The 25,820-nt window shown below is 38.2% G+C and overlaps 2 protein-coding genes across 4 annotated transcripts in view; both read left to right on the forward strand.

Moving 5' to 3' along the window:
• The window catches only part of BRAF (B-Raf proto-oncogene, serine/threonine kinase), a 55,125-nt gene extending 39,737 nt beyond the window's left edge, over nucleotides 1–15,388 (forward strand). For 2 of the 3 annotated variants that reach the window (XM_072400207.1, XM_072400209.1), the window contains one exon: nucleotides 852–7,557. In XM_072400207.1, coding sequence (XP_072256308.1) covers nucleotides 852–874 — 23 coding nt within the window. In that variant the 3' untranslated portion in view covers nucleotides 875–7,557. Of the gene's footprint in view, nucleotides 1–851; nucleotides 7,558–13,371; nucleotides 13,448–13,691; nucleotides 13,878–14,006; nucleotides 14,160–15,121 lie in introns of those variants that run through there. The other variant, XM_072400210.1, reaches the window with a different exon arrangement.
• A 5,323-nt stretch (nucleotides 15,389–20,711) lies between these two features.
• Nucleotides 20,712–23,990, forward strand: LOC140324983 (hemagglutinin/amebocyte aggregation factor-like). Its single transcript, XM_072403089.1, has 5 exons — nucleotides 20,712–20,769; nucleotides 22,630–22,705; nucleotides 22,859–23,044; nucleotides 23,225–23,377; nucleotides 23,741–23,990. Exons 1-5 carry the CDS (start codon nucleotides 20,712–20,714, stop codon nucleotides 23,781–23,783), a joined length of 516 nt encoding a protein of 171 aa, XP_072259190.1. The 3' UTR covers nucleotides 23,784–23,990.
• The last annotated feature ends 1,830 nt before the right edge of the window (nucleotides 23,991–25,820 follow it).

Below are 25,820 nucleotides of genomic sequence, written 5' to 3' on the forward strand. Positions count from 1 at the left end.
ACACTACAAAAGCCAGATCCAATGCTTCCATTCTCTCTACACCTCATTTTTGGTCAGTAAATGGCCTATCGCACCAATGAACCAATAGTTGGGGCCACAAAGTGCTGACTTCCAGCTGCATTTATTATCTGTATAATGTAGAAGTAGCTTGAGGTGCTCATAGCTGAATAAAATGGTGCTTCAGAAACTTTTTTTTTTTTAGAAATAATATTAAAATTAACAAAAAGTGCCCTTCTCAATCAAGCATAAAAATGGTTTATTTTGGTCAAACATGTTGTGTAACTAAAGCTGAAAGTCCAGGCAAACTACTAAATACACACTTGAAATATACAGAAGCTGCTTTACTGCCAAAAGGATTTGTATTCATGTCCATCTAGTCCTAAGATTTACACTGTTCTGTAAGATGGTATAGCCCTAAACAGGTGAACTGATTAGTCTCTGCTTCAGTTAAGCAACACATACAGTTCTTGTTCCTCCTTTCAGTCTGTGAATTGAATACAGAGCTCATTAATGTGCATTTTCTGTACGCCTGGGGTTTAGTTTTAAACACTGGCTGCTTATAGGGTACAGGGAAAAAAGCCTAAAACATTTTAAGGTCAGATAGTTTAAGATTTTAGGCTGCTCTGCCATTGCAAGGATAAAACTTGATTCTTTTAAATGGCCTAATTGCCTCAAAAAAAAATAATCCTCTTTTTGGAGATCCTAAAATGCATACATGTTTGTGTGTTGTTGTGTCTCTGTGTTATACTTCCTCCTACCACTAACCCTGTCTATAAATTGTTCTTCAGTACTTAGCTCCGACTTACTTCTGCTTGAAATAATCTTGTAATTCTTTTATACTCCCTCTGCAGGAGAATTTACAGCCTTCAAGTAACTGCACAGTCACCACAAGCACCTCTGTTACTAATTTAAGTCTCGTGTTCCTCTAGTTTCTTAGCACTGGGACTACATACAAAAAAATAAGCAGATAACACACCCATATTAAAAGGGAGCAGCATGAACCTTCAATGAAAAGAGGGGGAGAGGGTTGGAGAGGGACCCAGCAGAAACTTCTGTACACCCCTACCAGTGTACACAGCAGAGGAGAGGCGTGGCCATGTGAACGAGGAGGCGGATCTTCACTGCAGAGACTGTTTTCTGATACTAACACTGGGGCCTTCGTGATCTTTGGATTCTGCTCCAATCATAATGGGACTGTCTGCTTAATTTTTTTTTCTTTTTCCTCCTCCCATCTAAGAACTTTGGGAAATAAAATGCTGGATCTCCTTGGCCCCACACCCAACTCCACCCCACCCTTACTCCTCCCTTCCACATCTGTTTTCCTCAATATTTAAGGAGCAAATCAGCACAAGAACCTGGGGATTGGAGTATAGCATCCCTATCTGTTTTCTGTTAGTTCGCTAAAAGCAGAACTCTTGTTTCCTTGGGTTGTGGCAGTTTACTCTTTTATCTTATTGGCTAAGGACGTGAATGGTGAGAGGATCTGTTTGGGCAGCAGAGCTGTCGCCTTCTGACTGCTTATATCTATTGTTGGACAGCAGAGCTGTTCACTTGGGAATGACTTATCTATTAGCAGACAGTAAGACTCTAAAAATGTTCGAAGTCTTAGGATATTTACCAGGCACAATATAAAATGCAACTCCTAATCGGGTACAGGTTCACTATAGAGGACATGTCTACCAGATAGATGAGTTAAGCTCAATTTTTTTTTATTTCAAACCCATGTAGAGAAATTGGGTATAGGCTACCCAAAAATGTACCTTTTAGCCCATGTGGAGAGGATGGGTAAGGGTCACCCAATAACTATTTTAAATGCTAGGAGAAAGAGTGTCTATTTCTCCTTCTCCTTTTGCTCCGTTATGGTGTCATGCTTCCCCTGTTAAAGTTCTGGCTATAGCATACAGCTTGTCTTGTCTAACCTCCAACACACAAGTAAAGGCACCCCATATCATCTTTGTTTTGAGTGGACCTAACCTGGTAAGCTCACCTCAATGTGTTTTCTTAAAAGATGCAAAGAGAACATGTAAGGTACTATTGTTGGCCTGGTTGGTGTGCTGCTCATCTGCCTATCATACCTAAATCCTGACCCACAATCGGTTTGGCTCATGCATTCAGCTGCTTGTGACACAACTTGTATCTCCGTTATCTGCATGTTGTTTCAGATGGGGCTGAAACTAAAATATCAGCTTTACATCCGGACAATTGGCATTCTTTACAATAATTCCAGGAATGGCAGCTTTCAGAATCTTTCATTATAGGTCCACTTAAATTATAAATGACATTACAGCATTTAGGACACTGCACTCCTTCCAGTGAATTAGCAGTAGTAAAATATGATTTGATATCCATAATTCATAAACGGTTATTGGGTGAAACTCTTGTAATGGGCTCAGTGGTGTAGGTGTAGTTAGGAACAAAGTATACTTAGGTTATGGTCCTGGTGTTCCCAGGGAAGGAGAAATCAAGGATAGTTATAAAACTTTTAGTACTGGAACAGACTTCTGGAGTAGATTTACTCTCGAACGTGTTCCTTGTGAAAGCAAAATCTGCAGTAAAATATCATTTTAATAGATTATTTATGTAAATTTTATGGGGAAAATATATGATAATAGTTAAATAGTGCCATAGGCTTTAAGGCAGAAGCTAAGATACCAGAGCAAAGACAGCAGAAAAAACCTTATATGTGCTTTATGAATTTTTATAAACTATAATTTGCACAAAACTCGACCTGCTGGTCTGCTTCCTGGTTTTTTAAGATGTAGTGGGTAATTGGAGGGTAATTTGCAGAGGCTCAAGCTGGTATCATGATATAGTCACATGACACAGCCTTGCAAATCACTTAGAAGGTTCTGTGCGGTCAATCGTATACATTGGCTTGGGGAAAGGGAATATGTTGTTGGAGGGTTCTGACTTCAGTGCCTATTCTAGCACGAAATGGCAGGACCCAGATCAGAACTGAGATTTACTAATAGGAATGACATCTGCAGAGCAATAATATTAAGGTTAAGGCATATTATTGGTGATATTTGGTGATATGGATAGATACAGCTGAAGTAGAATTGCCCTTCTAATTTACCTTTCCATCATGGATTTTAATTGACCCCCCCCCCCCCCCTGTCATGTGTTCCCTCCCTTTCTACTTGGGTGCACTTAATATTGAAATGCTTCCATAGGACTCTTTTGAATTTGAGAAGAAATATATTTTCTTGATCCAACTATGTAACAGGAACTGAATTGTTTTTCAAGGGAGATTCTGCATTTTATTTAAACTTTATAGCCCTATTTTTTTTCTGATTTGGACTGTCAACTTTTACTACTTCCCTACATCTTGTCCCTTTTTTGTTCGCTCAATTTTATTCCCCCTATAATGGATACAGTTGTGGACCTTCTATCCCTTCAATCTGCTCTAGCATTTAATTACTTCTGATGAGGCCTTGCATGGACTAAAATGGACTTATTGTGTTTTCAGATTCAGCTCTTTAAAGAAAAAAAAAACTCTTTACAGTGCATTTCCATATCATAGAGAACGGATGGCTGGCTGCCGGAAAGAAAAAAAAATGGTTTACATTCCATGCTAGATAGTCACATTCATTGCATTAATCTTTGTTTCTGATTCGGCACCAAGACTTCTGCTTTGCACCTACAGACCATCTGAAGGAAAGAATGGCATTTTTGTTATTAAATGCTCACAGCACTTGATGTTCAGGTACTACATTGTAGATAACAGATGGCCCTAATATTGCAAATTTATAGTTTTATTCTTGCATAAAAGTGTCTGAAAGAAGAACTGTTTTTTAATAGGGCTGATGTACAAACTGCCCTAGCAACAGACTATTCAACTGTCAGCTCCTATATTTTCTATGTATATACCATGAGATTAAAGCATTTTACATCTGCCATGACATTGAGGTAACAGGAGAAGGTGTTAATTGTAATATAATCTAAAATTCATTACCCATTTCACACTCTAACCTTTTCTCAACTTTTGTTTCCTTTAATACATTTATATAGTGATGACAAATCCCTTTGAAATTGACAAATCTGTCCCCAACCCCCTTTCAACAAGCTGTCTAGTGTTTCTTTTTGTATATGTAGAATTAATATAATATTGGCCATTTGGGTTAAAGTGACCAGGTTTCTTATAAGAAATCAAAACACTATGTAACCCCTATGTCTGCTGATGTTGAAGCTTTCACAGGGTTGACTTTTGATGACCATGTCTGGGCCTGGTCATTGGTGCCTAAACCTGGGCACTGCATCCTGGAAGGAAGTCACATGCTCCTTCATACCTGGGTATAGAATTTTACAATGTCCAATATGTGAGGTTTTAGAGGGTGCAAGTTACTGAAATTTTACTAATTCTTTGGTGTAGCAGTTGATTGTCAAGAACAAAGAGGCCCTCATGGTGTTGGCTCTAGTTACTGGCCTATCATCTATTCAGCAGACGTTGTAGGCACCCTTCCTCACACAGATCTTTCTTTCAGACACTTTACCACAAGGACCAATATTCTTCCTTTTTCACATTTTTGTAGAAAAATTTCCCCCACACTGCAACAATGTACAAGTGCTGTCTGGACCAACAACAATGATCACCGCCATGGCCCAGATTCTGTCTTTTATGTGTGTGTGTGTGTGTACACGATTTTATGTCTAGCTACTGGTTTCACCAATAAGACTAAATATTTATAACTCCAAAGCCAGACCAGTAGCGCACAATGAGGTCATATTTTTTTTTTTTTGTACATTCAAAACTTTATTTCATGCTATTTATTTAATTTATTTTGCTTACGGCAAGCATGGATGTGGAAAGCCGGAAACAGGTGATACATTCAGTGAATCTTCTCTCGTTTTAATCTTGTCTGCTTTCACCTTTTGTATATTTTATCAGGTGCCATTAAGGACACTGTGCTCTTTCGGTAATCTGCTGGCACCTGCAGAACCTTCTAGCAGTTGTACATATCATCAGGAGTGTATATGGAGGATGAAAGGAATCAGCATGCTGTTTTGAAATCTGATTTTAAGATCGCCTGTCATGTATGCCCATTGTGGGGGTGCCATTTGGTCTTAGAGAATGCATCCTAGCAGATCGTGAGGTTGGTAGTTTCTGCTAAATAGATAAAAGCTGATAAATTGACAAGATGGCTGCCAGCACTGAGCATGGGTGACATGTACACCTTAAAGGGTTTGTCCACCCCAATGAGTGAGTACTGGTGAGCTGAATTGCTATCTACTTTCTCATATCCTCCAGGGATGCCAGGATGTGAATTCCTTACCAGGATTAGCAGCTTTACCTACCACTCCTTTTTTGTGATGGCCAAAGGTGGAGCTGCAGGCCTGCAGAAATCTCTGCCTCAGAATGCCTGGCTGATATAGAAATTCAGAAGGTGTTTCAGGTCACTGGACCTCCTCAGTGGACTTTTCTTTAAAATAAGAGAAAAAAGCTACATATTTGCTTTCTGTTCATTGAGTCATTCTGAGAAGCCCTGATTTCCAATTCTGTTGGTGGTTGATTTTAAAGGCAGAAATTGTCCAGATGATTTTTTTTACTTTCAGCAATACAAGTAAACCTAAATTAAAGTAACAAGCAGAAGTCATTTACAATGTAATTAGTTGAATGAATACATTTTTATTAGCCCATCACAAAGCAGAATACCTGAGTGTGATCCACCATTGGAAGATGCAGTTCTCTGACTCCTGGGGCTTCATTTACAGGGGATAGATAAGTTTTAAGTAATCTTTAAGCAGCCATACCCACATAAATACATCCAACTGCAGGTCTTCTCCAAGATTTTATTATTATTATTAAACAGTATTTATATAGCACCAACATATTATGCAGCTCTGTAAATTAAATAGGTTTGCAAATGACAGAGAGTGACACAGGAGAAGACTCTGCCCAGAAGAGCTTGCAATCTAAGAGTCTATGGAAGGATTAAAATAAAACTATAGACTTAAATTGTACCAATAGGCATTGGTTTTTATTGCAGTAGAAACATAATAATTCTTTTCTGCTGTAAGGACTCCCACCTATACTCTATACAGCTCCGTGTGCAATTTTGGCAAGTGCTAAGATGAATAAACTACTCTGCATGCTACTACAACTAATTATCAAAAACTTGGTGGAGAAAGTTGTTAGCAAGGAAGTATGCAAACATCACATCAGTGCAGGTTAGGTGAGAATAGTTGCACCTGGCAAGCACGGTGAGATATTCTGTCAATTACATAGCATCACTAAAAATAATTGAAACCATTCATACATTAGGGGCTCTATTTATAAAACAGAGAATCTGACATTCTGTCAAACATTCCCTGGTGGGAATCAATTACTGCCATTGAAACACATAGACCTGGGAATGTCTGATTCCCTGTTTTATACATATAGACCTAGGTAATGCATTAAAATCCTTCAATATGGCTTAGGTAAAAAAAACTCAGTCACTGCTGTATAAATGTACAGAGAACAATGCTAGGGAAAATGTCTGAACAACACAATTCAAGATACGCTATTATATGACATCCTTTACAACTGATGCAGACCCAAGATACAGATGTTTGTCAGGTATATAGAAGTTGAAATATATTCTTGTTATCAAAATTTGTGTTAATAAAATCACTTTTTTCCTTAACAGATTCACAAGTATTTGTTAGTAAGTGTAAGTGTAACCCCAAGAGCATAAATGTAAAATATATTGCAGTTTTCAAGTCATTGGATGTGATGGCTGCATCAGGTTGTTTGCTTTGTACATTTTCTACATGGCAGAAATACCAGGTGATTGTTTCAGAAATTCAGTGACCTTGTTTTAGTGTACTTTACTGAAATCCCATTGTAATTAGCTTGTGCAGCTATCTCTTGTGAGGTAAAGAGCTTCCTGCTCTCATGTAATGGAGATTAGAAACGAGGAAGGAGGTTCAGGGGAGCGGTCTAGGGTGACAACTCTCCTCCTGTAAATATTCTGGGTGAATATAAAAGAATAATAGAGAACCGATGTGACCACCCCATCAATAGACTGTTAAACTGCTATTCATTCCATTTGTGGCTTTGATGACACTTTAACTTCTTTACATCATATAATATTACATAGGATTATGTGACCACAATCACCATACAGAGCTAGGAATACTTAGTTTTATCCCACGTTATCGTGCTTACAATTCAAACCTTCTTTAATATACTTTATTTTAAAAAAACTATACATCAAACTAACATTTTGATTTTGTGAATCCAATAAAAGCAAACCTAGCCTTTATTACCCAGCATTGGTCACAGTGGCTTCCTAGAATCACCCAATATTCTTTTTTTAAAGTTGTTGTTATTGCCTGTGTTTAACAAGTCTCCGGCACCGAGTCTTTTATCCGAAGGTACATCCACACTTTAAATAATGCTCACAGATTGCCCCATGATATGTTGCTGTACATACTTTCAAGTCACTGACTTACCAGTGATCATTCAGGTTGGAAATGTTTGGGGGTAATGTATAAAAGTGGTGTAAAAATTATAATAAAGACCATATTTATAAATGTTTACATTGTGTCCATTAAACCACCTTTTAAAATGCATCTGTCAATTTTAAAATCTTTCTTAATATAATGTTTGTTTTAGAAATGATTCCTCTTTTTGGTTAAAATTGTTTTCTACTGTAACTTTTTTCTCTTTCATTGTAATGTGACGGAAAAGATCACAACAGGACTTGCAAAAATCTTTGAATTCGGAAAATGTTTTAATTGTAAAGGATTTGCCCTCTATTTTGGTTTACTTGCTTTGTAACGCCAGCCAGACTATGCTCAACAGAATCAGCAGAATCATAATATAGTTAAGAGGAATGGAAGCTGCCATGAAGTATCGGACCAGTCAGAAATGGTTTTGTTTGTTTTTAGGCTGGGCCTATGGCTGACATCATTGTTCCAGTTCCCCTCTCTTGTCTGTTTTCTAATATATTAAAAGACTGTAGGTGCTGAAAATTTTTCTTCCTACATAGGGGCTCCTTGGGCTGGCTATGTGAGCACATTCCAAAATACTGGAAGAGTATGGGGGACTGACTTTCAGGAAGAGCAAACCAATCAGCAACTTTGCCCAAATTAGAATCTTACGCTTGGGTGGAGACCTTGTAACCACCACTTGAAAATGTGGTCACATAAGCAGCACGAGAGGTTATTATCGTTATTATCTACTTGTGTTATATAGCACCAATATATTATGCAGCTATTTACAAAGTCACACACATCAGGTAGTTACAAAGGCAGCGCTTTTTATAGTCATGTCACTAACTGTCCCTCAAATGTGCTCATAATCTGTTGTCCCTACCATAGTCCTATGTCATTAACACAGTCTGAGGCCAATGGAAATCAATTAACCTAACTGCTGCTTTGTTTTTGGGATGTAGGAAAAAAACAGCATGCAAGAAAACCCATACCCCATACACATAGTGTTCTGGCCCAGATTGGAACCTGGGACCCTGGTGCCTCAAAGGCAAAGTGTTAATCACTGAGCCAACCATTACCCAAAGCACCTTTTCTGAAGGATGAATATGTAGAAAGTAGAATTCAGTTCTGTTTATTTATGTCACTAGTTCTTTCTTGAACTCTAGCTGGGTTTATTAAGGTATCGTGCACCTTTGTGCTCAGATTACAGGTACTTTTTAAGGAAAACCTGTTATTGTAGATGGCATCACAGACCTTATTCCAAAAATGTTATTTATTGCTGATCCTCAGTGACCCAGGAAACTCAGAATTGGTATTTTACAAACATTTGTTTTTTACATTACCCATTGTGAGAAGAGAATGCTGGGGTTACCAACAAGAAAGCAGCACCAGCACTATCTCAGTTGGTTGTACTGCAGATTGAAAATGACTCTTTTAGGAGAGTCAATCACTTGACCTATTCAACTGCATGTACAAAAGTATAAAACATACATACCTTTCACATACCTTTCGGCCTTGTCATGGAGTAATCGACTGTGTGCAGTTCCATTTAACCTGTGTATAACCTATTTCAAGGACACCTAAGCCTAGACCATTGACATGAAACTATTTACATGTTCTAAACAAGCAGCAACTGTCTCATAGTAAGCGCTAAAGCCCTGCTGTTTGTTTACATTGGATGGCTGGCAGGATGCTAAGTTTCTGTTCTCCACAGAAGGTAAGAGGAGCTGTTTGTTCCTCTGTTGTGAGATTTAATTATGCATTTCCCCACACTGCCTATAGCTAGAAATGGTGTTTCAGTCTTTACAGCACAATATTTATGAATAATCTGACCAAAAACTAGACCTATAACATTTTTAATACATTGCACTACAACACAGTGGCAGTCCATTGGCATTTCTTGTATTGGTTGGTGGTGTGCATTACTGGATGTTCTACCATGTGTTACCACAATCATAAGGCTGTGGACCCAGGTGAAAGTGCTATGTACGGACCCATTCACATCAGTGACCTGTAATAACTCCTGCACGGATTCATTTATTATGAAGGGGCACTCCAATATGCCTTTTTAGTACAGTACAACGTGCTAACGAATACACATCACAACGGACTGGGTAGTATGAGCTGGCCAAAAAGTTTTGGCAACCCCCGTCCCTCCACAAGCCCCCCACCCCCACCCCACAAATGCCCAAATACATCATTTTTAATGTGTGAACAGAGGGCTGTACTGGTAATCAAGTCATTTGTGACCTTGACTCCGGGCCTAATGCTGCCATTAAGGATGATATCTGAGAAACAGGTGGTTAATGTGTAAAAAAACCTCAGTTTATAAACCAGCCGAGCTTGGAAACACCAGAATCACCGAATTTCCAACATCTCAACTCCATCTCCAATATTAAAGTCATGAAGGTGGTCCTGGTTCTTCTGCTGAGTGTCACTGTGGCAGTGGCTGCACCTCAAGGTAACAGTACAGTTGTATTTAACCAGTGTGATGTAGCTTCAATAGTTTTCATTTTCAGACTTTTTCACTTTTTTCCACCTGGAAATCCTGCAAATGTCATAATCCCTGTCCTCAGGCCACTCACTTCTTCGTTCATGCATCATACAGTGCTTAGTTGTTGGAAAGGATTGTGAAGGATCATTTCCAACGAAAAAAATTGCGCGTGTGTATGCGGTCTAAGAAGTAGCAGTAAAGAACAACCATTGTGTGATAAGAAGAACGATTGTGTGGTAATGGAGAGCAGAAAGCAGATTCTGAGTATATAATTAGTAAAAAAAAAAAGCTGTTCCCATGTACAAATAATCACAAATATGAAAATATTTTCCTCCACACATATTGCTAAAAGTTTTCACATTAGGCTAAACTCTTACATAATATATTATACTTATAACATATACCTTTCCTTTAAATGACGCGGTGTTACTGTTATCATAGATTGTTTCTGCAACAATGTACTCTAGCAGGGCATGCTTGACTGTGGAATGAAAGTTTTTTTTACAATTAGCTTGACATATAAATCAAGTAGTTTGAGCAGATACAGTGGCAGATGGAAATTGGTCAGAAGTCTGGTAAAGCAAAGCTAAACTGTGTGGGGTTGCGAGGTCAGGTGACGTAACCCAGTATTAATAGGAAAATGGGATCACTGCGTATGTATGAGATCGGCACTTTTTCCCATAGCAGGAGAAAGCCCCTTTTGCACATGCCTGAGTTTGGACATATGCAGAAGGAGCAGCCTGAAGTCTCTGTGGATACGTGACATATGTATCCCATGAGGCTCTGCACTCCTATTCAGTCTTTACTGCCGTGGCAATAAAACAAAAACAAACAATAAGTTTGATTTTGTTTTTTTCAAAAGCTCATTAAAAATTAAGAGAGAATAAAGATGATACAGAAGCATAAAATTGGCCAGTAGCAGAAGCAATACCTGCCTGAAATGTACTAGGGGGAAACAGAACAGACGGGGGGTATTTATTTTGACCATAGATGTGGGGGCAGTTTTAAAATCTGCTTCAGCAACATTAGGTGCCTAAACATTAACATGACTGTGACTACCTTAAAATACTGAATGCCCAGTTTCTTATATCAATGGAATTTTACTTCTCTGTGGTATGAGCATATTTCAAGATCACAATGCCAGGATTCATTAGGGTCAAATTGTGAAAGAGTGGCGTCATTTTTACATGTGGATTGGCCACCACAATCCAGACCTTAACCCCACTAAGAATCTTTAGGATGTACTGGAGAAGACTTTACACGGCAGTCCAACTCTCCTATCATCAATACAAGATCTTTGGGAAAAACTAGGAACAAGGAAATAAATGTGACTTTGCATAAGCTTATGGAAAAGGTACCACAGTGAATGCATTCCCTAATAAATATTACATTGTCACTTTTTGTCCAGGCAGTGTAAAATGATGTAATATACTGTATGCTGCTGCAAACAAATTACCAAAAGAAAAAATGGTAAGTTACAAGTGTTATACCTGGGTATAACAAAAAAACCCTATCATAAAAGGCAAGAAACCCACTGCAATCAAATGAAAACGCCAAATTCCCACTCCTTGAAACAAAACCCCAAAGCTTTTTTTGTTAAAATTCTTGCAGCAGAAACAAAGATTTAATGAACACATAGAAACTTAATTCTAGTCACCACTGAGCCACCAACACAGTTCAGGAAGTAAAATAAAAGGTAATGTTGGATGATGTCTGAAAAAATTTTGCAACATCCTCCCCAGAGCTGTAAATGACACATTACTTGTATGTGCTTATGAAAAAAACATCTGATGGTAGCCGTCCGTGTTCTGGCAGCATTGTTCTGAATATAAATAAAGAATGGTAGTTGGGTTTGACAATATGGTTCTGGTTTTGTACAGATACAGAGTTTTGTTACATAGCATAGATGTTTTGCAATCCTCCAGCACACAATGCATTTTCATGTATTAGGACCCATAAAGACCTATTTGCACATTACAGGATACTGGCCAGTCTAGAATCAGGATTTGTTGGTAGGATGAACACTGCTTAGCTGTGTAACATCTACTATATACACTCACTGAATTACATGCATCATCAGAGGTAAGTAACAGTCAAAGTTGCATTCATTCCAGAAACAACAAACTAATACCATCTCATCTCAAGAACAGGAAATAATTCACCTGCACACAGCTCGGTCAGGATCTCCTGTGCTTGTGTTTCAATCCAATCACTTCCAAAGTTCTCACTGCATAGAAATAAAAAAAAAGGTGTCTCTCTCCAAAAGAAGGGAATACCCCCTGAAAATGCCACTTATGGTGAAATGCGTAGTGAAGAGCTTAATGCATTGACGTGACAAAAATAGAGCACAGTATTCATTTGATGTGTAGCACATGTTGATGTCGGCTATCATAGATAGTTTTTTTGTGTTCAGACATTTGTTTTTTTTTAATTATTTTTAGTATTTTATTGAAATAACTAACAGTCTGCACCATTTTTGGGGGTCAGGACTTCATCCAGCAGGAACTGAAGGGAGACAAACATTGGCAGCATACACTAAATAGCCACGAAAACAGAGATACGTTAAATGTGTTTATTTCAAAGTGCATGCATACAAGATATAGCAATCAATAGTGATAACACATCACATATGCATCAGGCAAGAAATAAACAGAACAGAGCAAGGTGAGGATTTCAAAGAGCAAGTGGTCAGAGCACCAGCAAGGTTTCAAGTACAAATCTTCAGGTGCAATGCTAAGGCAATGAGAAGTTAGTGAAGCCAAAATATATAGCTCTACTAATAAAAAGCCAGGGGTGTTGCCAAACCAGGAGGTGACTGCAGCAAGCCGCCTGCTAGTTGCAAGGTGTGCTAAACCCCAGTGACACCAGCAGGTGACATAGGGAGCTGAAGGTTTCCTGACATGGGGCTCCTTTTTTGGAAGAGCACATCTATTTTTTATATTTGTTTGTGATGAGAACTTTAGAAGTGACAGAGGCACAAGAGATCCTGACCCAACTGTGTACGTTGTTTCTGGGCCAGGAGATGAGATGGTATTAGCTCGTTGTTGCTGAGTCGGTGAGTGTAAAAGCTCATTTGATTAAGTTTTTTTGAAATTTGAAAAAGTGAAGCGAGGAAGGATATACATCTACATATACAGATCATCGGATGTTGGATTCTGGATTTATTTTTTGTTTATTTTGGAACATTGAGAATTCTGTTAGAAGCGTTGGACAATCTTTGTATTATTATAGCGCCACTTTATATTAGATACATTTTTATACATTGGATACAAAAACTCCAACTTTCTAAAAGGACCATTTTACCAAGATGTTACTATTCCCAACAATTATTTCATACAATAAAATTATTTATCTCATACATGTGCTTCAAAAGTTCAATACAATGGCATTTTATACATGTGCAGCCACATCTTTGCTTGATCATGATAATAATTGAGGATTTTGGTTCTTTCCCTCAGACCGATGGATTAATGGCTATGACCAATATCTCCATTATCAATGTCCGAGCCACCAGAGCATCAGTATGGTCATCAGGTAAAATTCCTTTTTGCAACTTGCAAGAATTGTCATGGAGGTTAAGATTAGTTTGGTTCATTATACCCCATGTGAGTGCCAATTTTTGATGATAAGAATCATTTTCTGCTGCTTTCAGTGAACATTTCTAATGTAACTCCCCTAAAACTGGCACTTACCTAACCTTCTCTATACTCTTTTATTTATTAGTGTTTGTGTAAATAGAAGAATTATTCATTGACCTCTTTCCTTTATAATCTATTAGCATGCATGATAATAAGTATGAAGACCGAGTTTGGGACTTTAGCTGTCAGAACACTTTCAGTGCTGCATCTTGTTCCTGGACAGGATACGTCAATGACTTTGACCAAAAGTTCACTTTCATCTGCCCATTCGGTTCTGTCATTAGTGGCATGGAGAGCTATCATGATGACAAGACGGAAGACAGGAGGTGAGTAATGTAATGAAAACACTGAACAGATATCAGTAATGATTTCACTAGCAAAGGCTGGATCATTTTAAACAAAACAAAATTTTTCTTACAGAACCTAGGACATTGGTAACATCTTAATTTTTACAGGTGGAAGTTTCTTTGCTGCCAAGGAGAGGTGCCCGCTACCCGTAACTGCAAATGGAGTGGATATGTCAATGACTTTGATGCCTACTTGAGATGGGATGCAGCTCCTAACAAGTACCTGACCGGTGTGCAAAGCTACCATGATAATTATAAAGAGTATGTATTTTACTCTTCCAGTCATATACATTTCTTATCAATAAGAATTGTTTGTTAGAGAGAGAGTCATTATGAGAACAGCCACCACCACTTTCTCAGTAATGGTTCTATGGAACCAAAGGGTATCTTTAGAAGTAGCTAGGGGTCCCTTAAGCTAAGGGGTCTATCCTTCCTTCCCCCCTTCATGAGGGAGGAAAGGATAGAGAGGAACTTCTCACCAACATGCATTGTAAGTGTTCATTGTGTTAGCTGGTGTAGGAATACCCTAAGATTTTCACAGTCTGTGTTCCTTTTCTAGTTAATATTTTTTTAATGTCATGAATTTGTACCATATAGATCACAGAAGTATTATACACTGCTCAGTTCTGGGTGTCATACTCCATGCATACCAATCACGTACCAATCACCAATGCTATGTTCCATGAACAGTTTCATGATAGATTTTTGCAGAGGTTCCCTGATACCTGAAAATATTTTCAAGAATTATTTGCAGGTAAAAAGGTTGAGAAAGTCAATTTACCGCCTTATGGTTGGAAATCCTGAGTATTTATGAGTGAATCTGCCCTGGTTTGGTTCATTTGGGGCTTATGGAATCCTGCTGGGAAAATCTGCAAATCCCAAACTATGCTGTAATAATTTAATTAAAAAATATATAAATGGGACTTTGAAGACAACATGGGATATCATCTTGGCCTAAATACAGCATTAGCCCTGCTATCAGCGTCGTTTCATGTGTAGTTTGTGAACTGAATTTTTTATTACCACACTGCATTGCCCCAAAAGTTTAAAAAAATACAAAAGAATTAATGGAAATACCTTTTTTACGGGTTCCATTATGCAAACGCTGTAAATTGTGTACATAGTAGGTGCTGGTTCCTCATATACTGCACCAAGATGTAAAATGTTTGCATTTGTTGTTTCTTTATCATTTCATACAAATTCTTCATGCGTTGTGTTTTTAGGGACAGACGCTGGAACTTCCACTCCTGTGAGAAGAGGGCATGAGCAAAGGAAATCCTGCTCTAATATTCTGGCAAAACTGGAGCCTTTATCACAAATGAAATACCTCCTCCAGCCTCGTGGAGGTGTAACAGTTTCTTCTTGTATTTTGTGATGTAATTCTAGTGTTTTGTAAAATGTAATCTAAGTTTTGAAAGATGATTACTAATTTACACTTCTTGAACCCACATTCATGCCTTTAAAATGTCTTATAAAGAATATGAAAATTCTGGGCTGTACATTCGTTTATGCAATGCAAGTTTGTCTAAGAGTTAACCAGTAGTAGACCGGAGGTGTACTTCTACCTCTTTTTTTTGTACAAGGAAGGGAAAAAAAAAGATTTCACACCTTTGCCTTGCCATTTACACATACAATTGGCTCATATACAAATATAAAGCAAAGTGAGGCAATAAAAGAATAAAATGGACATCTTTAAAGTTTGCATATTATAAGTTCTTCATATCATTCATATTCAGTATCAATAATGAATAGCAGTTGTTTGTGATTGTCATTTCTCTTCATGCAATAAAGATGCCCATTCTTCTTGGCAAAAAAACCTCGCAAGTGACAGCCTACACCTTCTAGTTATGGACAAAAGATACAGAGACCCATTACCTACCTGTTCTCCAGGTCCTGTCCCACATCAGATTAGTGAGAATTAGTTTGCAATCTCAGAACTGGGTTAATTTAGAACTGATATACTCCACAATACCACTGAACTCTATCCCATGGATTCAGAGAAAGAATTTAGACCCAGAGCTCTTGCCCCATCCTTTTATTGGAGCTTTGTTAAGGGTGTTTATGCTGATGACTCGTAGATTTAATAATATATTGTCTTCTCCAAGTCCTCTCACCCCAATGTTGTCCAGCCCTGCATTCCCACCAGGTCTCTCAAATGAGTTTCCTAAATCATAGCGAGAGGATCGAAAACTACTGGCGGGCCATTTTTTTTATCGGGGGCAGGTTCAAAGACAAACAAGCACTGCAAGCCGAGAATGAAGGCAAAATATTACCGTGGTGGTCCTATTTCCAATTAAGACATTTCCTCCATTCTTTAGACAAGAATAGATTATGCTGCAGACAAACAACTATGTTTGAAAAGCTGTGCCAATCCACTGGACCAATAAGGCATACAATATCACAATCTATATACATATCTATATGATATACAACCTAATTTCAGTCCCCCTGGACACCCCGGCGGATCGTTTTCGTTTGCAGTTGGAGTTAGATCTGGGGATGGAGTTTGCGAATGGGAAAATATCAACATAATTACGAGCAAAGGTTCACAAAATGTGAACATACAAGATAAATCACTCACAAGATGGTACAGAGTGCCTCTAGACTTCACCGTCAAAATGACTCAAAATGCTGGAGATGTAAATCTGCTGAAGGCTCTTTTCTACACGTGGTGGAGCTGCCCAAATATTCAACCTTTTTGGGATAAAGTTATCATTTTGTTACCGAAAATTACAGGGTAACATGATATTACAACCCCAGCGCAAATTCTGCTACACCACACTCACAAAACACCACAACAATATAAAAAACACTTCTATTCTTTGTTTTGAATGCCGCCAAATTGTTGATTCCGAGACTATGGAAATCGATGTCTAGACCAACCTTACGTGAATGGTTTGGTCAAATTGATCATATATCAGAAATGGAGGAAATGATTCATGCTTTCCAGGATGCTATAACAAAATATTATACCACTTGGGCCTTATGGTGGAACTTTCATGACTCCCAAGAATATAGAAATATGTACAATGATACTTCATAGAGAGTCCATTCTGCTGAAAGATACAAATATTTGCTTCTGCACAATATCCCCTCCTTTTTTCTGTCATTCTTTCTGTCTTTCTCTATCCTAAAGCCACAAGGGCAAACGGAAAAGCGCAACATCTTAACCAATTTACTATTGTTGTTTACCCTTTATAAGGTGGCTGTTCTTGCAGTTTTTTTACATGTTTATTTTGTTTTTTTACATGATTACGCCTGTTGAAACATGAAAATATATTATAAATATGAAAAGACATGTATGTTTATCCATTGTAATTGTATTTGACAATATGTACGTATTTCTTGCAAATGTAACATACTGTACACTGTTATTTGCTATTTCAATAAAGCTTTATTTAAAAAAAACAAATGTAACATACTGTACACTGTTATTTGCTATTTCAATAAAGCTTTATTTAAAAAAAAAGAATTAGTTTGTATCATCACCTATGAGCTAGTTCACTTGGCAGGTGAAGAACAAGAAGAGGGCATTAAAGGTAAGCAATGGTCAGCACATGCCACACACACACAAGGAAGAACGAGCCGTACCATCACCCACTGCTGGGGAATAGAGGACATGTGGTCCATGCACAGGAAAAAATAATCCCCTAGCACTCCAGCCTTTGCAGCGCTAGGTCCTAGGTTCGAATCCCAGCCAGGGCACTATCTGCATGGAGTTTGCAGGTTCTCCCCGTGTCTGCGTGGGTTTCCTCCGGGTACTCCGGTTTCCTCCCACATCCTAAAAACATGCAGTTAGGTTAATTGGCTTCCCCCTAAATTTACCTTAGACTACAATAATGACATATGACTATAGTAGGGACATTAGATTGTGAGCCCCTTTGAGGGACAGTTAGTGACACGACTATTGACTTTGTACAGCGCTGCGTAAAATGATGGCGCTATATAAATACTGTGTAATAGTAATAATAATAAAAAAAGCTTTATGTATATACACACACATACATCATACAATGCTATGCCTGAACAATATAGTTTAAGGCTGCTGTTATGTACGTTTTCTGCATGACAGAAATGCCTGTTGATCTTTGCAGAAATCCAGTGACCTTGTTTCTGTGTACTTAGCTGGTATGTTGAGATTTCGGCTATCTTTTGTGAACTAGAGAACTCCCCACTCTTATGTATTAGAGATTAGATATGTAGGGAGGCCAGGAGGGCGGTCTAGGGTGACAACATTGCTCCTCTTTATATAAAGAACACTTGTCATTCTACCATGTTCCTGGCAGGATCACCGGGTGAAATCTAAGGAATAAAGCCTTAAGTTAGAGAACCAATGCAACCACCCCATCTATAGACTGTTTAACTGCTATATATGTCATGTTTGGGTTTACATACATTATAACATCTTTACATGTAAAAATAAAAAAAGTGGTTAATGTGGCTACCAAAGCTATACAGAACTGGGAATGCTAAGTTTTAATAAAGTTTACTGTACATACAAATACAATATTTATACACCTTGCTAAAGAAAATATATATCAAACCAACTATTACATTTTGTGAATCCAATAAAAAAAGCAAACTTTAAACTTGGCCTTTAGCACCCAGCATTGGCCTCTGGCTTCCTAGAATCACCCAATAATCTTGTTAAAGGAAGTCTTTTATCCAAAGTTACGTCCACACTTTGAATTGCCCCACAGATTGCCCCATGATATGTTGCTGTACATACTTTCAAGTCACTGACTTACCAGTGGTCATTCAGGTTGGAAATGTTTAGGGGTAATGTAGAGGAGTGGTGTAACAATTATATTAAAAACCATATTTATAAATGTTTACATTTTGTCCATTAAACCACTTTTTAAAATGCATCTGTCAACTTTAAAATCTTAATATAATAGAGGTAAAAGGTAAAAAAGGGGATGTTTTTGGGGCATTAATTGGTAAACACATATAATTCTATTAAAAACAGACTTTATTCTGATTACAACAACATAGCTATATTATAACAATCAGGGATGTAAATCGGCCTAATAACATCACAAAACATAAAATTTCCAGCATAAATCACATGTACCTCCAGATAAGCTCAACACGTTTCAGGGTTAATACCACTTCTTCAGGAGTATACAAAGGAATCTTAAATACTAGTGATGAGACACCACGTATTCAATATCAAATCTGTCCAAACCAAGAAGAAGCCAAGCAGCAGCTTTGTCTAAAATAGAATCTTAGAGACTTTGTGACCACCGCTACAACATTTGGTCAGATGAAGGGCACAAGAGATTATCCAAAGCACTTTTTCTGTAAAAAGAGTTTGTAAGCCTCTTTTACAGTTACTGGGTTTAGAAAGCAGAATAGCTAGCATGGTGGAATGTCCTTCTAAGGATGCCATAATTGGGTATATTCTGAAAATAGTAATTTATGCCTCTGGTTTTAACACTAAGGCTGCATACACACATGCAATATTTGTCTAACTCCAACAACTGCACGCAGCATGAATGAATGCTATACATACAGCACCGTTCTGCTCTATGGAGAGAGAAGCGAGAGAATAACGGAGTGGCACCCTGCTGTGCGCGCTCCCTCTTCACTTTCATTAAGATCGTTTGTCCATCGTCCGGACAACCATACACGGACGATGGACGACGGGTGCTGTACACACGCCAGTTTCTTGTCCGATATTGGCCCTGAGACGAATATCGAACGAGAACCATTGGGTGTGTGTACGTAGCCTAACACGGTGGGACTGATTTATTAAAATTCTCCAAGACTGGAGAAGATAGACTATAAACCTGGGTGAAACAGCAAACCTGGATGGATTTCTTAAAAGTAATTTGCTATTTGATAGCAAATGTTTTTAATCCTGGACCAGATCCACACCAGATGTGCTGGATCACCCAGGTTCATCGATAAAATGTATCTTCTCCAGTCTTGGAGAGTTTTAATAAATCAGCCCAGTGACTCAGGAAATTCATGATTGTTATTTTACAAAAATTTAAGTGTACATTCATGTGCCATTATGAGTAAAGAATCCAGGGATTTCCAAATCAGTGAGCCCAGCACTATCTCTGTTGGTTGTACCTGCTGACTGGAATGACTCTTCTATAGAACTTGACTTGATCAGATGCATATATGTAATCTGATGTCCTGCTATTTAGATTAATATCAAGAACACAGCTATAACCTCGAGCCTAGATAGTTTCCCAAGAGTCTCTGAGTTCATTCTGGGTTCCTTTTCTATGGGTCACCTCCCCTATGCTACTAACAACTGCTTGCTGGTTTCACAACCACTTTTCTTCAACACCAAAAAGCCCTACTTACATGATGGTTTAATCATGATCAGTTCTCATAACAAGTGTAAGAATCTTACCTGTCCCCTACAAGATGCTGAATTTGTCATAACAATCTGCAATCTGACCAAAACCCAGACCAATACTATTTTTAATGCAGTACACCATAACACCCCAACATGCAGAGGGGGTCCATTGACACCTGCTATTCAATGCACGCTGCATTAACACATTGTTGGGGACTGGGTGCGGTGAATTAACCTTGAGAATTTCAGCAACCCTTCAATAGCTTGGTGACACGCTTCGTAATGTATAAACTGAGAGCTGTACTGTCAATCATGTTATTTGTGACCTTCACTCCTAACCCAATGCTGATATTAGAGGCGATATCTGAGGGACAGGTAGTTAATGTATAAGAAAACATCTCAATTTATAAAGCCGCTGAACCTGAAAATACCAGCTACTCCAAATTTTCAACATCTCATCATAACATCAGGATCAGGACATCTCCAATAATAAAGTCATGAAGGTGGTCCTGGTTCTCCTGCTGAGTGTCACTGTGGCAGTGGCTGCACCTCAAGGTAACATTACAGGGATAGACAGGTATTTCCAGCCAGTGTGTATTTAATGACTTATTGCAGTGGTTCCTTTAAAGCCAATAAAAAGACAAAAACAGCACTGCGCAATATGTTGGCACTATATAAATACTGTTTATTATTATTATTATTATTATTATTAATAACAATAAAACAGAAATCTAAAAAACAGTAATAGATTGTAGCTTTCCAGTCCTTAGATGTTGTAGCTTGATTTGTTTTCTTTTTCAGACTTTATTAGACATATTCCTGTTTTAGGGCCATTAACTCCCTTACTGTATCTAAGGAGGGAGCCATAGTTGCCTTCCAGGTGGGAATTGAACTATACAAGCCTTAGTTCATCTACATTACATATAAGTTTTTTACAGAGGCAAGACAATGTTGTGTTTCTATGCTCAGAGTGCTAAAGACAATGTATTTCTGGCAGGCTTACTTGTCTGTAAAAGAGAAAACGATATGGCGATATGTTATACTTTTGTTATTGGGTTTAGGTCTTATTCCAAGATTTTTCACATTTTCATGTTTCCCATACTAGTATAGGAATAGTAGTATAATAGTAGCTACTCTAGCTTTTCCTGCTATAACATGTCTTTGTAGAGTAGATTTGCTGCTATACCACCTCTGCCTAACTGCTTATATCAGATAAATCACACAGGGAATGCATTCAAACACAAAATTTATATGTAAAAGGATTTGAGTAGAATAGCTTTACAATTTAGGAGCCATCTAAAAAACATACTGTAACAATAGAAGAGTAATTATATGTGAAAGACACCACCTATCTTCCCTTATAATGCCATTTAACCCCTCTACACTGATATTTCACTAACAATTCCCACCTTCAGCCCGGTAGTTCAATGGTCCAAGGCTACGTACACAAGTGCAGTAATTGTCTTTAGCAAACGAATGATTAACGACTGATCAAAGATTATTTTGAACTATCATATTGTGCACAATTCTGTACATGCTGTAAGGATATGATCATTTAAATATAATCCACCAATAATGTACACACACTGGATACGATCATTTGAACGATGCAGGAAGTGACGTGTGCAGGAGAAAGTGTACATCCACGATCACTGAACAACCGTACACACAATAGATATTGAACGATCTTTGCCCAATCAGATCCGCTGAGACCGTCGTTCATTTCCAGCGACATTCCTCGTTCGTTGGCGTCATTCACTTTTTTTGTTAACAGTTATCAAACGATCGGTCGCTTGTCTTTCGTTTCCAAGGATAATTATTGCATGTGTGTATGTAGCCTAACATCTATACAGATTTCCTGACAATAGGGATAAGATTACTCTTGGACAATCAGCGTATGCAATGCCATGGTGATTGGATGAAGGTGTTTGTGCTGTGTGGATATACATTTTCTGTATATTTGCTGCACTAGTAGAAATTATGAAGCGGTTTGGAAGCTGCAAAGTATATTTAACATTATATGTCAACCCAGAGCCATGATTTGTTGTTAAAATGTACTGTATGTCTTCATTTTTGCTGTCTGCCAGAGACCCCTTGTTTTTTGGAGACTAAATATAGGGTTTTAAGGTACCCGTAGACCAGATAATGCAGTGATTTGTGCATTGCTCCTCCCTCTGCGTGTGCCATGCCCAGTAATCTTCACACAGACTTTTTGTAGGTCAGTCATATATTTTCTGCTCTGATATAGAAGCTCCTCCTTTTTAAAAACACAAACTTCAAAAAGATGTTACTTCTAGCAACATAAACAAATGTATCATTTATGCTTTTCAGAAAAGGATTACAAAGTCATTTTATACACATACAGCCACATTTTTGCTTGATGATATAATTGAGGGTTTTGGTTCTTTCTTTCAGAACGATGGGTTAATGACTATGACCAACTTCTCCATTTTCAATGTCTGAGCCACCAGAGCATCAGTATGGTCATCAGGTAAAAAAATCTAAAAACTCTTCTTATAACTTTTTTCCAAGGGAGTGCAAATGTTCTTAGAAAGACCAAATAAAGAGTTCTTATCATATTTTTATCTAACTAGTGTTTGTATGTTAGAACCACTTATTGACCTCCTTCTATCTCATCTCTCAGCATACATGACAATAAGCGTGAAGACCGAGTTTGGGACTTCAGTTGTCAGAACACTTTCAGTGCTGCATCTTGTTCCTGGACAGGATACGTCAATGACTTTGACCAAGAGTTCACTTTCATCTGCCCATTCGGTTCTGTCATTAGTGGCATGGAGAGCTACCATGATAACAACAAGGAAGACAGGAGGTGAGTAATGTTATACGAACACTAAACTGCTGTCTACGATGATCTCAATTGCAAAGGCAAAATCATCAAGACAGTTGGACTCAGCATGATTAGCTTGTGACAATCTTTCTTGAACTTCAGCTCTACCACTAAATTATTCCTACATGTCCTAAGACAATAGCAAGATCTTTCATTTTTTAGGTGGAAATTTCTTTGCTGCCAAGGAGAGGTGCCCGCTACCCATAACTGTAAATGGAGTGGATATGTCAATGACTTTGATACCTACTTGAGATGGGATGCACCTCCTAATGAGTACCTGACCGGTGTGCACAGCTACCATGATAACTACAGAGAGTATGTATTTCATTCAGTTTCTTGTCATATACATTTCTTACCATGATGACCTCCTGTCAGTCATTGCGTGTAAAATTCTCTTTGTGGTTCAACTTCCAATATAATTTAGTAGAAATTACTTGGCCTAAGTTGACCTATGCTGAGAGATGGCTGACCCAATGCCACCTTCACTCACTTATTATATATTACATTTATGACACCAAAATTATGATTCTGAAAAAAACATAAACGTTACTTACAACTAAAAAAACTTTTTCTTTTAATACAATTTGCATTTTTTTTGCCACACACAAAATCTCATATACTCCATTAAGAGCTAGAAACGTATGTATAACACAAATCCATCATGTGTTGTGTTTTTAGGGACAGACGTTGGAACTTCCATTCCTGTGAGAAAAGCGCATGAGACCTAGAAAATACTGCTGGAAATATACAGAAAACCAGAGCCTTCATCAAAGTTCAAATACAACCTGCGGCCTCTTGGAGGTGCAACAGTTTCTTCTTATGTTTAGTGATATAACCCTTGTGGTAAACAATGCAAGGAATATTCATTTATATATCTTTAATCCACTTTCCTGCTAAAATCTCTAACATTAAAAAGTCCTTTTTACAATAAAAGACCTACCTGCTCTCAGTTTTTAAAGTTTAAGCTTAATTCTGCTAAACAACACCATAATGGCCTTAAAGTAAATTCATTATTACAGTTGTGATCATTTATTTGCAAAGCCATAAAATTATTTTAAGAACCAATATATTCCCATTATTTTTAATGGAATTCCAATTACACTTCTAGGGGTCAATTTATAAAGGTTGAGATTTTCCCACATTATCAGACTGGATTCAATTAGAAAACATGTAAATCCACACCTATTTATGGACCCCTTATGCCAGGCATGTCCAAAGTCCGTCCCGCGTTCAGGTTTTCACTGGCCCGCAGCCTGTCATCAAAAGAATAATATGCGGCCCATGTGTGTGCAAAGGGAATCTCCTACGTTTGTAGTTGGCGTGTGCTGTGCGGGACCCGCACGAACCACATTCACTCTGATTTAAAGAAAGTTCTCTGCATGGAGTCTGGTGTCAGTGTGGACTCCATGCAGAGATCTTTCTTTGAATCAGAGTGGACGTGGTCCGAGCGGGTCCTGCACAGCACACACCAACTACAAACCTGGGGGATTACACACACTGCTCTTAAAATCTCACTGTTCGGTCACTTGTGTTCATTGCAAGGGATGGTATGGACATTTTGACTGGACTGCGGCTGGCTACAGATAAGTTGTCTTGACAGGTATATGTTTTTCTGTGATTTGTGCTAAAGTAGTTCATCTGTGGAGCAGGAGCATATGGGCAATTCCCCTCTTCCTCCACACAAATCAAAATGCCTTGGGCACCCCATAACCCTGTAGGGTATTTAACAGCTTCCCTTAGTTCCACCTTTGGTAGTTACTAACCAGTGCAATGCATACAGCAGCCATGCTCTGACCTAGTTGTCTAACCATCACAATCTGTCAATAGCACTCAAATCCTTGGCCTTTCCCCAATTTCCTGCTTCAAACACATTGGGCCTGATTTATTAAAGGATATGTTTTCATCAGAGAAGTTGGGTGATCCAGCAAACCTGGAATGGATCTGGTCCAGGATTCAAAACATTTGCTAACAAATGGTATATGACTTTTAAGAAATCCATTCCAGGTTGCTGATCACTGATGACAGTGTATCCTCTCCAGCCTTGGAGAGTTTTAATACATCATCCCCATTATCTTTATGACGCTCCTGTTAACGTGCCAATTAATATATTCCAGTTTGACAAGTGCCCCTGTAATGAGAAAATAAATGTTATTCACTGCACCTGTTCATGATTTTATTGTATTGGATGATTGCTGTAATATATTTTATATATTTAATTATATATTCCTGTAATCAGATCAGTTTTATATGACGTACTGCGTACCATATACTGATTTATATTAAACAGGTAATTTGCATTTAATGTTAATGGTTGAAACAGTGTCAGGCTGAATGGTCCGCCCTCACACATTTTCACCTCACCAAATCTGGCCCTCTTTGCAAAAAGTTTGGAGCCCTGCTAATGCATATCTTCATATTATGTGTTGCCCAGTTCAGCCTACGGAAAGCTTGCAGTCTTTTGTGACGATTGTAAATGGGGTCAAACTGGCCACTTTTCTTGGTAAAGACTCCATGTCCTGAAAACTCTTTGGTTGTCCAATATGAACTACAAGTTTGAAATCTTCCAACCTGACTTTGGATTTGCTTCCCAAATTTTGTAATAAAGTGCTGATAATAGGTTGACTAAATCCCCAGTCAGAGCAGCATACACACCCCTAAATTACAGCTCTACCTCACTGCTTCATAGTAGGGGTGGTGGTGGGATTCTCTTGAGAAGTGGTATTGACTTCTCTCTGAAGATAGCTTGGCTGTAACCAAA

Source organism: Pyxicephalus adspersus, chromosome 2, assembly GCF_032062135.1.
Source record: "Pyxicephalus adspersus chromosome 2, UCB_Pads_2.0, whole genome shotgun sequence".
Lineage (NCBI taxonomy): Eukaryota > Metazoa > Chordata > Amphibia > Anura > Pyxicephalidae > Pyxicephalus > Pyxicephalus adspersus.